This window comes from Bubalus bubalis, chromosome 15 (assembly GCF_019923935.1).
Source record: "Bubalus bubalis isolate 160015118507 breed Murrah chromosome 15, NDDB_SH_1, whole genome shotgun sequence".
Lineage (NCBI taxonomy): Eukaryota > Metazoa > Chordata > Mammalia > Artiodactyla > Bovidae > Bubalus > Bubalus bubalis.
The window spans coordinates 6,040,895-6,057,939 of NC_059171.1; the positions used below are offsets into that span (position 1 = coordinate 6,040,895).

General features: G+C 42.2%; 1 protein-coding gene across 4 annotated transcripts in view; it reads right to left on the reverse strand.

The window, feature by feature from the left end:
* Positions 1-16,894, reverse strand: part of RMDN1 (regulator of microtubule dynamics 1) — a 33,826-nt gene extending 16,932 nt beyond the window's left edge. For 3 of the 4 annotated variants that reach the window (XM_006073077.3, XM_006073079.3, XR_003103521.2), the window contains exon 1: positions 16,648-16,893. In XM_006073077.3, coding sequence (XP_006073139.3) covers positions 16,648-16,776 — 129 coding nt within the window. In that variant the 5' untranslated portion in view covers positions 16,777-16,893. Of the gene's footprint in view, positions 1-16,647 lie in introns of all 4 variants that reach the window. The other variant, XM_006073075.3, reaches the window with a different exon arrangement.
* Between the last annotated feature and the right edge of the window lie 151 nt (positions 16,895-17,045).

Sequence of the window (17,045 nt, forward strand, 5' to 3'; positions counted from 1 at the left end):
TATATAATCAGTATCAACCTTAAGAACAGACAAGATGAAGAATATCAAACACGGCAATTATATATAAATAACATACATGGCTTTAAATAAAGCTATCTTCAAAAGTGACCCATGAAGTTTTAAAATAAACAATGAATAAAATAAAAAGCATATCCAAACAGATGTAGAAATTCATTGTCATAAATATGGGCAGAATTCTCAAAACCAATGGCAAAGGAATATATGGATATCACTACAGAAATTTTTCTCTCTTCCCATGACACTTTTCCTTTCACATAGCATCTATTTTTTCCTGTCAATTTATTGCCATCTATATAAAAACAAGCTATCCTACCTCTGTAAGCTGTAACTGTTCCCTTCTTAAAAACAAAACAAAAAGCTTCCTTTTGACTTCATATCTCCCTTCAATCTCATTTTTCAAATTCTCTTTTCAGCAAAACTCTTTTAAAAAGTTGTCTGGAGCTCTGTCTCTATTTCCTCTCTTCCCATTCTCTCTTGAACTCATACAAATCACACTTCTATACCCACAACTCCACTGACAGTATTCTAGTTAAGGCAAGCAAGGATGCTATTTCCTAGAAAATTCTCATCTTACTTGATCTACCAAAAGCATTTGACAGCCGTTCACTCCTTCCTTTAAAAAAAAAAAAGAATATTTAATATAAGAAATTTTTAAAATGTTGCTTTATTGAGAAATTGGACTTCCCTGGTGGCTCAGATGGTAAAGCATTGTAGTGGGAGACCCGGGTTCAGTCCCTGGGTCGGGAAGATCTGGAGAAGGAAACGGCAACCGACTCCAGTACTCTTGCCTGGAAAATCCCTTGGACAGTCCATGGGGTCACAAAGAGTCAGAGACGACTGAGCGACTTCACTTATTGAGAAATAAGTGATATAAAAACTGCATATGTGTAACATGCAGCGTATGTGAAGGATACATGTAAACCTGTAAAACCATCCCACAATCAAGATAATGAGCACATCTATCAACCCCCCAAATTTCCTCATGTCTCTGTTTCTTTTCTAAACTCTCCTTGGCTGCACTGGGTCTCAGCTGCAGCACGTGGCACCTTCTGTTGTGGTGCCAGTCTCCTCTCGAGTTGTGGCTCACAGGCTTAGCTGCCCTTCGGCATGTGGGATCTCAGTCCCCAACCAGGGATCGAACCCGTGTCCTTGGCCCCAGAAGGCGGATCCCTAACCCCTGGACCACCAGGACCGCCCCCTCATGTCTGATTCATCCAACCCCCTTTTCTTTAGTACTTGCTGTGTTCTCTCACCCTTGAGACACTCTCAGCTTGGCTTTAAGAATACTACTCTCGAATTTACTCCTGTTCAACAGCTGCTCCTTCTCTTCTGTTGGTTCCTCATCTCCAAAACCTCACTGTCCAGGTGTGTCCTGTGCTAAATCCCAGAGCTTCGCTATTCATATCATTTCGGTGATTTCATTTTGTCTTATGGCTTGCAATGCCATCAACATGCCAAAAACATGCAAATTTAATAAAGCCAAGAGGTCTCCTCTTAACTTAAGAATCATATATGCAGCTGCCCAAACAACATTTACATCCACATACAGCGTAACAGGCGCCTCAAGCACCAGCCAGTGACTGTCTCCCTCAGATTCACTCCACTCAGTGTTCCCCTTCTTGGTAAACGGTAACTCCATGCTTATAGTTTCTCAAGTTGAAAAAACAAAACTTTCTCTCACAACCCAAATCTGAACCATATTTTAGCTTCTCATAAGTATCTAGGGTAAGAATGAGGAATTCAATATACTATAGTTTGCTGAGTGCTTTATTTACTTTCTTGAGCTTGAATATCCAAGATACCAAATACAACTGGATTCCAAACAAACCAACAGCAAACCAGTAAAACCAAATTTGACACAGTCACATTTCTTTCATTGAATGTTCTGAGTTTACTCATAGTTACCAAAGAGAAGGGAGACCCGGCAGGAGCACAGCAGATGGGGGTGGGGGGTGTGCATGGTGATGGCGGTACAGGGAGAAGAGGCGGAACCACTAGGATCTTTCAGTAAGCCCCTGGTTTCACCTATTGTTCTGGCAGGTGTATCACGTAGAAGAAAAGATGGCACAGATTATCACAGCTTGAGGAAACTATATATTTAGGGTGTCTGACGCCCCTGCTGATACGATGCTCAGTAAACAATATCCTGGCTTTCTTAGAGGGGAGAAAAAACACTGTTGGGCAGCTGACATTTCTATTCCTTATTCTACCTTAATGACGTGACAGCTGACCAGTGGAACTTTGACATCAGTTTGGTTAAGGTGAAAGAGCTCTCTGCTCACTTCTGAGAAAGTAAACAAAAATCATGTTTCTAGAACTCAAATAGTCAACTGAAAGAATCATAACTATGTGACACCTCTGAGATGCTAACAACTGGTGAGACTGTCTGAGCTAGAATTTGCCATTTCACCTCGAACATTAGGCATTACTCAACACAAAGTCTTTCATACAATGAATTCTGAAAAATATATGTGTTGAAAAAAAATGTTGAACAAAAGAAGCCAGCTATCTCTTAGACATGTCTTTTCTTCAACATTGATTATACTGTTTTCAAGCTAGAAGCAATTAAAAATTACAGACCCATCCTCGATGGAAAGAATGTGTCACCTTCATCTCCTGCTTTTTTCTAACTTCCGGCCAGCCCCTCCTCCTCCTCTTAATCGTTGGACTTAAATTGTTCCCTTTGGTCCTGTCCCAGGAAACAGCGCCACCATCCACACTACTGGAGGAGACAGAACACGGAGAATCATCCTTGATTTCTTCCTTTGAACTCCCTCATCAAAGCTATCTTTTAGGTACACAAATTTCACATTACTGATATCCTTTTATGGCATCCACTTATTCCATTTCCACGGCTAAAACTAAAGTTCAAACCACCACAGCATACTCATCCTCTATACCGAACCGAAAGTCGCTCAGTCGTGTCCGACTCTTTGCGACCCGTGGACTGTAGCCCACCAAGCTCCTCTGTCCATGGGATTCTCCAAGCAAGGATACTGGAGTGGGTTGCCATTTCCTTCTCCAGGGGATCTTCCTGACCCAGGGATCGAACCCAGGTCTCCCGCCTTACAGGCAGACGCTTTAACCTCTGAGCCACCGGTGATCTTTTCATTTCCAGCATCCACACTAGCCTACCTACTCCTGACACGGGGCAGTTATTTTTTTAATTCAAATCTGAGCTTATGAATTCTCTGTTTGAAAGTCTTTCATAGTTTCCTATAACCTTTAGAATAAAATAAATACTTAACATGGTCTACAGGTTTTCAGAATTTAGTTGTGGTTAAGCAGCCTTGAAAATGGTCCCCACTGGGTCCTGGTTCAAGATGGCAACCTAGGAGGATGCTGAACCCACCTCCCACACAGACACACCAGACCTACAGCTACATTTAGTAAAGAAAAAAAAGGTTTCTTTCTCTGAAAGAAATGCCCAAACCAGCTGAGTGACTCCTTCATATCAGGCAAAGGAAGAAAAACCCACTTCAAAACAGGTAGGAAAGACTGAGACAAAATTTTCCCACAAACCACAGTTTTGGTGAGGAGGGAGGCAACTCACAACCCTGAGCTTCTCCCTGAGTAATGAAGGGTTTGAAACCCACAATGGGCACCCCAACTTAAAAGACCTATACCTGAGAAATGAGCGCTCAAAGTATCTAGCTCAGAAAGGCAATGGAGCTCGGGTCTATGACACGCAGAAGACTGCAGCGCACTGAGAAGTGGCTCTTAAGGGCTCACTCAAGCTCACCTACCCCAGAGTCCAGCACAGAGGCAGTCAGCCTTTCCGTGAAAGAGCCTTATTGGCTTACATTAAAACTTCCGCCTGAGGAGCAGGCATCTACTTTAACACGTGTCTAGGGGCCTAGAGTAATCACTTAAGAGAACTCAGAGGGCGGGCATGTCACGGCACTCTCCCTTGGCCATGCTGCAGGTAACCAGTATCTCCCCCAAGACCCTGTGCATACTGAAAGGGCTTCCCTGGAGGCTCAGACGTAAAGCGTCTGCCTGCAATGCAAGAGACCCGGGTTCAATCCCTGGGTCAGAAAGATCCCCTGGAGAAGGAAATGGCCACCCACTCCAGTACTCTTGCCTGGAAAACCCCATGGACGGAGGAGTCTGGTAGGCTACAGTGTATGCATTCCCAAAGAGCTGGACATGACTGAGCAACTTCACTTTCACTGGTGGCTCAGACAGTAATGCATCTGCCTGCAGTGCAGGAGACCCAAGTTCTATCCCTGGGTCAGGATGATCCCCTGGAGAAGGCAATGACAACCCACTCCAGTGTTCCTGCCTGGAGAATCCCCATGCACAGATGAGTCTGGCGGGCTGCAGTCCCTGGGGTCACAGAGAGTCGGGCCGACTGAGCGACTGACACTTTCACTTGGTGCTCCAGTCTGCACAGCTCCCACCAGGGGGCGCTCCTGGTTCTCTTGACTCTGATGGCCAATGAGGCTTAACGTTCATGAGTTTCACAGACCTGTAACAAACAGAAAAACAGTTCTACAGTGGCTAGCCTCCCTAACCCCCAGGGCACAGTACAGTTAAGTCCTCTACACGTGAACCTTCAAGGAGCAAACTTTCAGAGATGTGAACGTGCATCCTCATCCTAATCACCTAAGTTAGCTCACGTGACCAGTGTACACTGTCACCTGCATGCATCCTCCAGAAGTGGTTGTGCTTTTGTGCACTTTACTGTCCAGTACTATATAGAGCACGGCAGTAGGGTATCTTTATTTCATGCCCAGGATGCTTGGAAGCAAGCGTAACAGTGGCGGTCAAGTAGCTGGTACTGCTAAGAAACAGTAACGATGGAAACAGAAGTCAAAATAATTGAGAGAGGGGAGCAAGGCGAAAAGATAGAAGACATTACTTGTTCTTAAAACATGAATCGTTCCACACGATTTTAAAGCAGCAGCAGGATTCTAAAGAACAAGATCACAGAACACATGAGGTCTGCTGTCGATGATGTCAACAGTAACACCAAAGCGCAGAAGAGTGATGGAGAAGACGGAGAAACTGCTTGGTTTGTGGATGCAGGATCAGCATCAGCCTTGAGTCCCACTAAGTTTAACACTGATTCAAAAGAAAGCTAAAACCCTTTATGAAGACTTGAAGCAGAATCACAGCGAAGAATCAGAGGACGCATCTCTTAATGCCAGCCATGGCTGGTTTCATCAGTTCAAGGCGAGAGCCAAATTTCACAACGTAAAAGTAAGTGGTGAGGCAGTGAGTGCAGATAGAGAAGCTGCCCAGGAATTTCCTGAAATGCTTTGAGAAATTATTGATGAAGGTACGTATTTACTCAAGCAGGTTTTTAACGTGGATGAGACAAGCCTGTACTTGAGAAGATGCCAGACTATGGTTACATCAGTATGGAGGAAAAATGATGCCAGGCTATACAGCAACAAAGGACAGGCTAACTCTGTTGTTTGGTGGCAATGTTTAGGCGACATGAAGCTGAAGCCTTCCTTAGTTTATCATTCAGAGAGCCCTAGAGCCACTGAAAACATAGCCAAGGGCTCTCTTCCTGTTGCGTGGAAGAGTAACCCCAAAACTTGGGTTACACAGGCCATGTTCCAGGACTTGTTTTTCCACCACTCTATCCTGGAGATAGAGAAATACTGCTTGGAGAAGGATGCCCCATTCCACAATGTTTTGCCGTTCAACAATGCTTGATGTCACACCATATTCATGGACGACTTTCATCCCATGTACTGCATCTGCCACAAAATATTCATTGCTCATCTAACTCATGGACTAGGCAGTTAGGAGTCACTTTCAAAAAATATTATTCATGTCATACTTAATCGAATCAGGAACAACCTGTGACAATTTTGGAAGAACTATAACATCTACAAGGCATAAAAAAACATTGACTTTGCTTGGTGTGAAGTTATGGCCATCATCATGAATGAGGCTTGAAACAAGCCCACAGTCTGTTCACAATTTTCTTGGATTTGAAAAAGTGGATGAGGAGTCCAAAGAGGTCTTCGGCAACTTAGTGACCCTCAGCAAGAAGCTGTAACTAGATCTGCAAAAGGACGACTTAACTGAACTCATGGCTGTGCAACATGAGGAGCTTACTAATGATGATCTGATGGAACTGGAGGTCCAAAGAAAGAATGAAGAGAGACAGTGAAAGAAGTAACTAAAGAACCAAAGAGATTCATAGTGCAGGAAACAGCAAGGGCATTTTCTTTACTTGAGGAGGCACTGTTAGTTTCTGAGGCACAGGACCTGAATGCAGAACGGTACACAAAGGTTGCAGGAGCCACCAGAATGCAGTCCAGTGCTATCATGTCATCTATGATAAGAAGAAAAAGACCTACTACTCAGACAGCACTGGATCATTTTATCAAGAGGGTGGATAAACTAGAATCCAGCAAGGAACCAGAACCTATGCCATCAACATCAGGTGTGAGTCATATTGCAACTTGCCCTCCGTCCCCTTTGCTGATGACCCTTCAGCTCTACTTGGGCTGTTCAGTCACTCAGTCGCAAACTCAAGGACCACAGCACACCAGGCTTCCCTGTCCTCCACCATCTCCCAGAGCATGCTCAAGTTAATGTCCACTGAGTCAGTGATGGCATCCAACCATCTTGTCCTCTGTCTTCCCCTTCTCCTGCCTTCAATCTTTCCTGCATCAGGGTCTTGTCTAATGAGTCAGCTCTTTGCATAGGTGGTCAAAGTATTGGAGCTTCCGCATCACTCCTTCCAATGAATATTCAGAATTGATTTCCTTTAGGATTGACTGGTTTGAACTCCTTGCAGTCCAAGGGACTTTCAAGAGTCTTCTCCAGCACCACAGTTCAAAAGCATTAATTCTTTGGCACTCAGCCTTCTTTATGGTCCAACTCTCACATCCATGCATGACTACTGGGAAAACCATAGCTTTGATTTTATGGACCTCTGTTGGCAAAATAATGTCTCTGCTTTTTCATATGCTGTCTGGGTTTGTCACATCTTTTCTTCCGAGGAGCAAGTGTCTTTTAATTTCACGGCTGCAGTCACCATATGCGGGGAAAATAAAGTCTGTCACTGTTTCCATTGTATTCCCATCTATTTGCCATGAAGTGATCAAACCAAATGCCATGATCTTCATTTTATTAATGTTGAGTCTTAAGCCAGCTTTTTCACTCTCCTCTTTCACCTCTATCAAGAGGCTCTTTAGTTCCTCTTTGTTCCTCCACCCCGTAAGGGTGGTGTCCTCTGCATAGCTGAGGTTACTGATATTTTCTCCTGGCAATCTGATCCCAGCTTGTGCTTCATCCAGCCTGGCATTTCCCATGTTGTACTCTGCATGTGAGTTAAATAAGCAGAGTGACAATATAAAGCCTTGATGTACCCCCTTTCCAAATTTGGAACCATCCTGTTGTTCCATGTCAGGTTCTAACTGTTGCTTCTTGACCTGCACACAAGTTTCTCAGGAGGCAGATAAGGTGGTCTGTTATTCTCATCTCTCTATGAATTTTCCAGTTTGTTGTGATCCACACAGTCAAAAGTTTTAGTGTAGTCAATGAAGCAGAAGTAGATGTCTTTCTGCAACTCTCTTGCTTTTTCCATGATCCAACAAATGTTGGCCATTCAATCTCTCATTCCTCTGCCTTTTCTAAATCTAGCCTGCACATCTGGAAGTTCTTGGTTCACATACTGTTGAAGCCTGGGTTGAAGGATTTTCAGCATGACCTTGTTAGCATGTGAAATGAGTGCATTTGTGCAGTAGTTTGAACATTCTTTGGCATTGCCCTTCTTTAGGACTGGAATGAAAACTGCCCTTTTCCAGTCCTGTGGCCACTGCTGATTTTTCTAAATTTGCCAGCATTATTGAGTGCAGCGCTCTAAGAGCATCATCTTTTACGATTTGAAATAGCTCAGCTGGAAATCCACCATCTCCACTAGCTTTGTTCACAGCGATGCTTTTTAAGGCCCACTTGACTTCACACTCCACGATGTCTGGCTCTAGGAGAGTGATCACACCACTGTGGTTATCTGTGTAATTAAGAGCTTTTTTGTATAGTTCTTCTGTGTATTCTTTCCACCTCTTCTTAATATCTTCTGCTCCTATTAGCTCTACTATCGTCTACCTTTTCTCCCTCCTCCAGTCAGGAACTCTTCTTGCCTATTCACTCAATGCCAGCCCCCATATGTCAGCTTTGGTACTGTACCACTGTACTTTTCAAGGTAAAATACTATAAAATTACAGATGTTTTATTTTTGATGACTTTTTAAATGTATTATTTGTGTGAAAAGTATTATAAACCTATTACAGGATCATAATATACAGCCAACACAGTATAAGACTGTGCTAGTTAGATACCTAGGCTACCTTTGTTGGACTTAGGAACAAATTGGACTTAACGAATGTTTTCTCAGAATGGAGTTCACTCATATATAGAGGATTTACTGTACAGAGAAAACAGACCAAACTTCCAACCTTTCTGTGACAGAGGCCTATTAGTTTATCTTCAAAGCTAGACCTAAGGGAAGGTTGCTAATTAAACACACAGATAAGGACCAGCTGTAATCCTCTCCAATTATAAGGCCTCAGAAAAAGACCTTAATGAAATGGAAATCAGGGATTTATCTGACAGTGTACAAAATAAGCCACAAAGATGCTCACTGAGCTCAGGGGGAAAACAGATGAAGGTCAGAATTGCAACAAAGGAAAAGAAAATATAAGAAAGCAGCAAACGGAAATCACAGATCTGAAGAATACAGTAACTAAATTGAAAAATACAACAGAGGGCTTCAACCGTAGACTGGAAGAATGGAAGAAGGTATTAGCGAACTCAAAGGCAGAGCAATGGAACTCATCTAATCAGAGAAGCACAAAGGGAAAAAAAAGAATACAGAAGAGTGAAGATAACTTAAGGGACTTAAGGGACAGCATCAAGCAGACCAATCTTTGTATTGTAGGTGTCTCAGAAGGAAAAGAAGAAGGGCATAAAACTTATTTGAATAAATGGTTAAAACTTCCTTTACCTAGAGAAGAAAACAAGTATCCAGATCCAGGAAACCAAGGCAAAAAAAAAAAAAAAAAAAAAATGAATCCAAAGAGACCCACACCAAGACACATGAAAACGAAAGTGACACAACAAGCAGGAGACCTTAAAAGCAGCAAGAGAAAAGCAACCTTTTACACACAAGGGATTCCCCCACCCCACCCTGCAAGATTTATCAGCAGATACCTCAGCAGAAACTCTACAGGCCAAAGGGAGATAGACAGACAGGATATATTCAAAATGCTGAAGGGAAAAACTGCCAAATAAGAACACTCCACCCAGAAAGTTCCCCTTTAGAATTGAGGCAGAGATTCAGTTTTCCAGACAAGTAAAACCTAAAGAAGTTTATCATCACCAGAATGGTCTTACAAGAAACCTTAAAGGGACTTAATTTGAAGTGAAAAAGTGCTGATGAGTAACAGGAAAACACATGAAAGTATAAATCTCACATATACGAAAATTCAAAAATCTAATGTCATAAAGATGAGTTAATCGCTTATAAAGCTAGTATGAAATTTAAAAGACAAAACTAGTAACAATAAGTACAATAATTTGTTAACAAACACAAAAGATAAAAAGAAATATATTGTGATACCAAAAACATAAAACATGGGAGCGGGGAGCAGCAAAAACTTACAGCTTTAGAAAACATTCAAACCTAAGTTACTATCAACTTAAAATAGGCTGTTAAAGCTCTAAAATGTTTTATGTAAGCCTCATGGTAACCACAAAGCAAAAACCTATAGGAGATACACCAAAGAGAAAGACAAAGGAATATAAGCATTCTATTTCGAAAAATAAATCACAAAGGAAGACAACAAAAGAATAAACAAAGGAATTACAAAACAACTAAAAAAAATTAAGAAAATAGCAATAAATAAAAGAGTTAGTCACTGAGTCACATCTGACTCTTTACAATCCCATAGACTGTAGCATGCCATGTTATTGGAATTCGGCCCATGGGACTCTCTAGGCAAGCATTCTGGAGTGGGTTGCCATTTCCTTCTCCAAGGGATCCTCCCAACACACGGATCAAACCCAGGTTTCCTGCATTGCAGGCAGATTCTTTACTGTCTGAACCATGCATGCGTGCATGCTAAGTCACTTCAGTCATGCCTGACTCTATGTGACCGTATGGATTGCAGCCTGCCAGACTCCTCGGTCAATGAAGATTCTGTAAGCAAGAATACTGGAGTGGGTTGCCATGCCCTCCTCCAGGGGATCTTCCTGACCCAGGAATCGAACCCATATCTCTAACGTCTCCTGCATTGGCAGGCAGGTTCTTTACCACTAGAGCCACCTGGGAAGCCCGTCAGAGCCATAGCTATCAATAATTAGTTTAAAATTAAATAGGCCAAGTTTCCCAATCAAAAGACAGAGAGTGGCTGAATAGATTTTTAGGAATTTTTTTTTTTTTTTAAACCTTGTGAATTTTTTATCTCTGGCTTCAGAATTAGCAGAACAGACCTCTGACCTGCTTCTGACCTGCCTGGACACTGCTCGGATTCCATGCTTGCCTGCAAGCACAGTAAGTTAGGCAGCACTTTAGATAAGGAAGGGAGTGCGTCTTGGAATTCTTGAATCCAAGGAGGCCTGGCCAACCCTCTGGGCTCTAACAAAATCATAAGACTCACAAAGTGAAACAAACAGCATTGTAAAAGTTAAAAAAAAGTTGCATTATTGTATGCAAACTGATGATGATAACCGATACAACAGAAGTACAAAGTGCCATAAGAGATTACTATGGAAAATGACACACCAACAATTTGAATCCAGAAGAAGTAGATCAATTCCTACTAGCAAACAACTTGTCAAGACTGTATTATAAAAAAAATTTTTGAACAGACCATTTAAGACAACTGAATCAGTAATCAAAAGCCTCTCAACAAAGAACAGCCTAGGACTAGATGGATTCACTGGTGAATTCTATCATTTAAGGAATGAACATCAATCCTTCTCAAATGCTTTCAAAAGTTGAAAAGGAAAAACTGCCAAACTATTTTTAAGAGCCTAGCATTACCATAATACCAAAGACAGACAAGAACATTAAAAGAAAAAAAAAAAAAAAAAAAGTACAAGCCCATATTCCTGATGAACATAAATGCAAGAATCTTCAACAAAATTAGGAAATGAAATTCAACAATACCTTAAAATAATCATAAGCCAAGATCAAGTTAGATTTATTTAGAGGATACAAAAAAGGTAACATGTGCAAATCAATCTGATATACTACATTAACAAAATGAATGCCAAAAATCATACGATCATCAATAGATGCAGAAAAAGCATTGACAAAATACAGTATCTATTTAAGACAAAATTCTGAACAAAGTGGGCACAGAGGGAATGTACTTCAACAAAATAAAAGCCATAAACAACAAGGTCATAATCAACATTACAATGAATCGTTAAGTCAGAAGTTTTCAGAAGTTTTTTCTCTAACGTGAGAAACAAGACAAGGATACCCTCTCTTTCCACTTTTATTCAGTATAGTATTGAAAGTTCCAGCCAGAACAATTAGGCAAGGAAAAAAAAAGTAAAACTGTCAGTATCTGCAGATGACATAATAGTACACACAGAGAACCCTAAAGACTCCACAAAAAAACTATTAGAAATAACATATACATTCAGTAAAGTTGTAGCATACAAAATCAATATACAAGAATATATTGTTTTTATATACTAATAAAAAACTATCAAAAAGAGAAATTAAGAAAACAATCTCATTTATGATTACACCAAAGAGAATAATACCTAGGAATAATAAACTTAACCAAGCAAGTAAAAGACCCGTACACTGAAAACTATGACTGATGAAAGAAACTTTAGAGAGTGTAATGGAAACACATTCCACGTTCATGGTTTAGAGGAATTAATATCATTAAAAGGCCCATACCACCCAAAGCAATCTGCAGGCTTAATAAAATCCCTATCAAAATTCCAATGGTGTTTTTCACAGAAATAGAACAAACAATCCTAAAATTTGTATGAATTACAAAAAATCCGAAGTAGCCAAAACAATCTAGAGAAAAAAGAGCAAAACAAAGGCATCATGCTTCCTGATTTCAAACTAAATTAGTGATCAAACTAGTATGGTATTCACATAAAAAACAGACATATAGACCAATGAAACAGAATTGAGAGCCTGGAAATAACCCCATGCCTATGTTGCCAGTTAATTACTGTCAAGAATATATAATGGAGAAAGGATAGTCTCCATGGTGTTGAGAAAACTGGACAACCACATGCAAAAGAATGAAACTGGACCACTTCCTTACTCCATACACAGAAATGAGCTCAAAATGAATTAAAGACTTCATTTTAAGACCTGAAACCATGAAACGCCTAGAAACATAAAGATAAGCTCCATGACACTGATTTTGGCTATGACTAAATTTGACACCAAAAACAACAAAAGCAAAAAAAAAAAAAAAAAAATAAGTGGGATTTCATCAAACTAAAACAACCTCTGCACAGCAAAAGAAACAATGAACAAAATGAAAAGGCAACCTCAGTTTAGTACAGTTCAGTTGGGTAACTCAGTCATGTCCGAGTCTTTGGGACCCCGTGAATCACAGCACGCCAGGCCTCCCTGTCCATCACCAACTCCCGGAGTTCACTCAGACTCACGTCCATCAAGTCAGTAATGCCATCCAGCCAACTCATCCTCTGTCGTCCCCTTCTCCTCCTGCTCCCAATCCCTCCCAACATCAGAGTCTTTTCCAATGAGTGAACTCGTCGTATGAGGTGGCCAAAGTATTGGAGTTTCAGCTTCAGCATCATTCCTTCCAAAGAAATCCCAGGGCTGATCTCCTTCAGAATGGACTGGTTGGATCTCTTTGCAGTCCAAGGGACTCTCAAGAGTCTTCTCCAACACCACACTTCAAAAGCATCAATTCTTTGGCCCTCAGCTTTCTTCACAGTCCAACTCTCACATCCATACATGACCACTGGAAAAACCATAGCCTTGACTAGATGGACCTTTGTTGGCAAAGCAATGTCTCTGCTTTTCAATATGCTATCTAGGTTGGTCATAACCTTTCTTCCAAGGAGTAAGCGTCTTTTAATTTCATGGCTGTAATCATCATCTGCAGTGATTTTGGAGCCCCAAAAAATAAAGTCTGACACTGTTTCCACTGTTTCCCCATCTATTTCCCATGAAGTGATGAGACCAGACACCATGATCTTCGTTTTCTGAATGTTGAGTTTTAAGCCAACTTTTTCACTCTCCTCTTTCACCTTCATCAAGAGGCTTTTTAGTTCCTCTTCACTTTCTGTCATAAGGGTGGTGTCATCTGCATATCTGAGGTTATTGATATTTCTCCCAGCAATCTTGATTCCAGCTTGTGCTTCCTCCAGTCCAGCATTTCTCATGATGTACTCTGCATATAAGTTAAATAAGCAGGGTGACAATATACAGCCTTGACATACTCCTTTTCCTGTTTGGAACCAGTCTGTTGTTCCATGTCTAGTTCTAACTGTTGGTTCCTGACCCACATACAAATTTCTCAAGAGGCAGGTCAGGTGGTCTGGTATTCCCATCTCTTTCAGAATTTTCCACAGTTTATTGTGATCCACACAGTCAAAGGCTTTGGCATAGTCAATAAAGCAGAAATAGATGTTTTTTCTGGAACTCTCTTGCTTTTTCGATGATCCAGTGGATGTTGACAATTTGGTCTCTGGTTCCTCTGCCTTTTCTAAAACCAGCTTGAACATCTGGAAGTTCACGGTTCACGTATTGCTAAAGCCTGGCTTGGAGAAGCTTGAGCATTACTTTACTAGCGTGTGAGATGAGTGCAATTGTGCGGTAAGTTTGAGCATTCTTTGGCATTGCCTTTCTTTGGGATTGGAATGAAAACTGACCTTTTCCAGTCCTGTGGCCACTGCTGAGTTTTCCAAATTTGCTGGCATATTGAGTGCAGCACTTTCACAGCATTATCTTTTAGGATTTGAAATAGTGCAACTGGAATTCCATCACCTCCACTAGCTTTGTTCATAGTGATGCTTTCTAAGGCCCACTTGACTTCACATTCCAGGATATCTGGCTCTAGGTCAGTGATCACACCATCATGATTATCTGGGTCGTGAAGATCTTTTTTGTACAGTTCTTCTGTGTATTCTTGCCATCTCTTCTTAATATCTTCTGCTTCTGTTAGGTCCATACATTTCTGTCCTTTATCGAGCTCATCTTTGCATGAAATGTTCCGCTGGTATCTCTGATTTTCTTGAAGAGATGCCTAGTCTTTCCCATTCTGTTGTTTTCCTCTATTTCTTTGCATTGATCGCTGAAGAAGGCTTTCTTATCTCTTCTTGCTATTCTTTGGAACTCTGCATTCAGATGTTTATATCTTTCCTTTTCTCCTTTGCTTTTCGCTTCTCTTCTTTTCACAGCCATTTGTAAGGCCTCCCCAGACAGACATTTTGCTTTTTTGCATTTCTTTTCCATGGGGATGGTCTAGATCCCTGTCTCCTGTACAATGTCACGAACCTCAGTCCATAGTTCATCAGGCACTCTATCTATCAGATCTAGTCCCTTAAATCTATTTCTCACTTCCACTGTATAATCATAAGGGATTTGATTTAGGTCATACCTGAATGGTCTAGTGGTTTTCCCTACTTTCTTCAAAGGCAACCTAGTGAAAGGGAAAAAATATTTGCAAATCATATATCTGATAGGGGGTCAGCAACTAAAATATATTAAGAACTCATACAATGCAACAGCAAAACAAAACAAAAAATCATGCATTAAAAAAAAAAAAATGAGCAGAGGATCTGAAGAGACATTTTCCCAAACATTTAAAGACAGCCAACAGGTACATGAAAAGGTACTCAACATCACTAATCACCAGGGGGAAGCAGATTAAAACCATAATGAAATCTCACCTCACACCCATTAGAATGGCCATTATCAAAAAGACACGATATAGCCGTTCTTAATTCATAAGGTTCATGGAAACATTTCAGTAAACAAATCAGGTAATGTTTAACACATAATGCCTGGTTATAGTAATGGTTCAACAAATGTTAGCTGTTATTATCTAAACTATGATCATTTCACTAAAACGGAATTTTTAACTCACCAAAGCTCTAATTTGGAAACTTGAGGCTAATGTCATACTTAATACTCCTCCTGATGAAAGTGAAAGTGGGGAGTGAAAAAGTTGACTTAAAGCTCAACATTCAGAAAACTAAGATCATGGCATCCGGTCCCAACACTTCATGGCAAATAGATGGGGAAACCGTGTAAACAGTGGCTGACGTAATCTTTCTGGGCTCCAAAATCACTGCAGATGGTGATTGCAGCAGTGAAATTAAAAGATGCTTACTCCTTGAAAGGAAAGTTATGACCAACCTAGACAACATATTAAAAAGCAGAGACATCACTTTGCCAACAAGGGTCCGTCTAGTCAAGGCTATGGTTTTTCCAGTGGTCATGTATGGATGTAAGAGTTGGACTATAAAGAAAGCTGAGCGCCGAAAACTTGATGCTTTTGAACTGTGGTGTTGGAGAAGACTCTTGAGAGTCCCTTGGACTGCAAGGAGATCCAACCAGTCCATCCTAAAGGAGATCAGTCCTGGGTGTTCACTGGAAGGACTGATGTTGAGGCTGAAGCTCCAATACTTTGGCCACGTGATGCGAAGAGCTGACTCATTGGAAAAGACCCTGATGCTGGGAAAGATTGAGAGCAGGAGAAGGGGACAATGGAGAATGGGATGGTTGGATGGCATCATCAACTCGATGGACATGGGTTTGGGTGGACTCTGGGAGTTGGTGATGGACAGGGAGGCCTGGCATGCTGTGGTTCATGGGGTTGCAAAGAGACGGACACGACTGAGCAACTGAACTGAATACTCCTCCCATTCCTCTGTTCACATCATGAAACATCAACCCATGTGGCTATAAGCTCTGACAAGGAAAGGGATCTATCCTTACGGTCATTCATCCCTCCCTCACCCCAGAACTCTGAACATAGCAGGAGATCAAAAATGTGTATTTAAAATAATGAAGCCTCTAGTTCAAACGATACATACCCAAAGCGCAACCTCACCCTTCCACCCTGTTTCACAGATTACACAAACCAAGACCAATCAGTCTAACAGAAATGCCAAAACTGGGATGACAATCTATCCCAACATCCTTCCTTACATTATGCAGATGAAGCAAGAAACTAGAAAATAATTTTTTAAACCTACATAGCAAAAACGTCTGAGTCGCAGGAATTTTCTTTTCACACCGCAAGCTTTCCCAGGTACGACAGACTGACAGCCTCAGGAGCTGTCACCGTATCGGGCCATCACTGAAAGGGAAAAGCATCTCACTGCGGTCAAGAGCTTTCTCCCCACTGTCCACCAGGTATTCACACAGGAGACATAGGCAGGAGCAGGTTCTCCCTGGCCCTCGCTCCTCCTCCGACCCCGGTTTTCAGAGAGGAAAGCAGGCTTGCGCAAAGGGGAGGACCTACATCCCTCGAGGTCACGGGTGTGCTCCAGGCGCACGGCCCCGAGGTCTTTCCTCAGCTCCCCACACACCCTAAGGCGACGCGGGGCCCCCGGGGCCTCAAGAATGAAGGCGCCGCCGGAGAACGGTCGCTGGGGGAGGAAAGCGGAGAGCTGGGGCGGCGAAGGTACCTCAGAGGCGCCGAGTCGCCAAGGAACGCGCTGCCGCCGTCTGCCGGCAGCACCTGCCGGAAGTCGAAGTCCCCAGGCGGCGCTACGTCCCACAGGGAGAAGGCACCAAAAGCGCACGGCTAGCGCCATGTTGTATAACTCTCAGTGCTGACTTTTCACCTCTTCCGCCGCAAGGAGCGGGGCAGAGCTAAAGGCTTTCCGTCTCTCCAGAGAGAGTCGCGCCAGCCCACTTCCGGTTCCACGCCCGCTTCTGGTTTCACCCCCGCTTCCGGTACCGCGTGGCAGCTTCCGGCGCACTACGTCTGCGGGCGGGCAATGCCCCATTAGGTGGGACGTAGTGGCTCCTCGTCCCTGCGCCCGCTGGGTTGCGGCCCGGAAGATAGCGCCTTTCTGGCTGC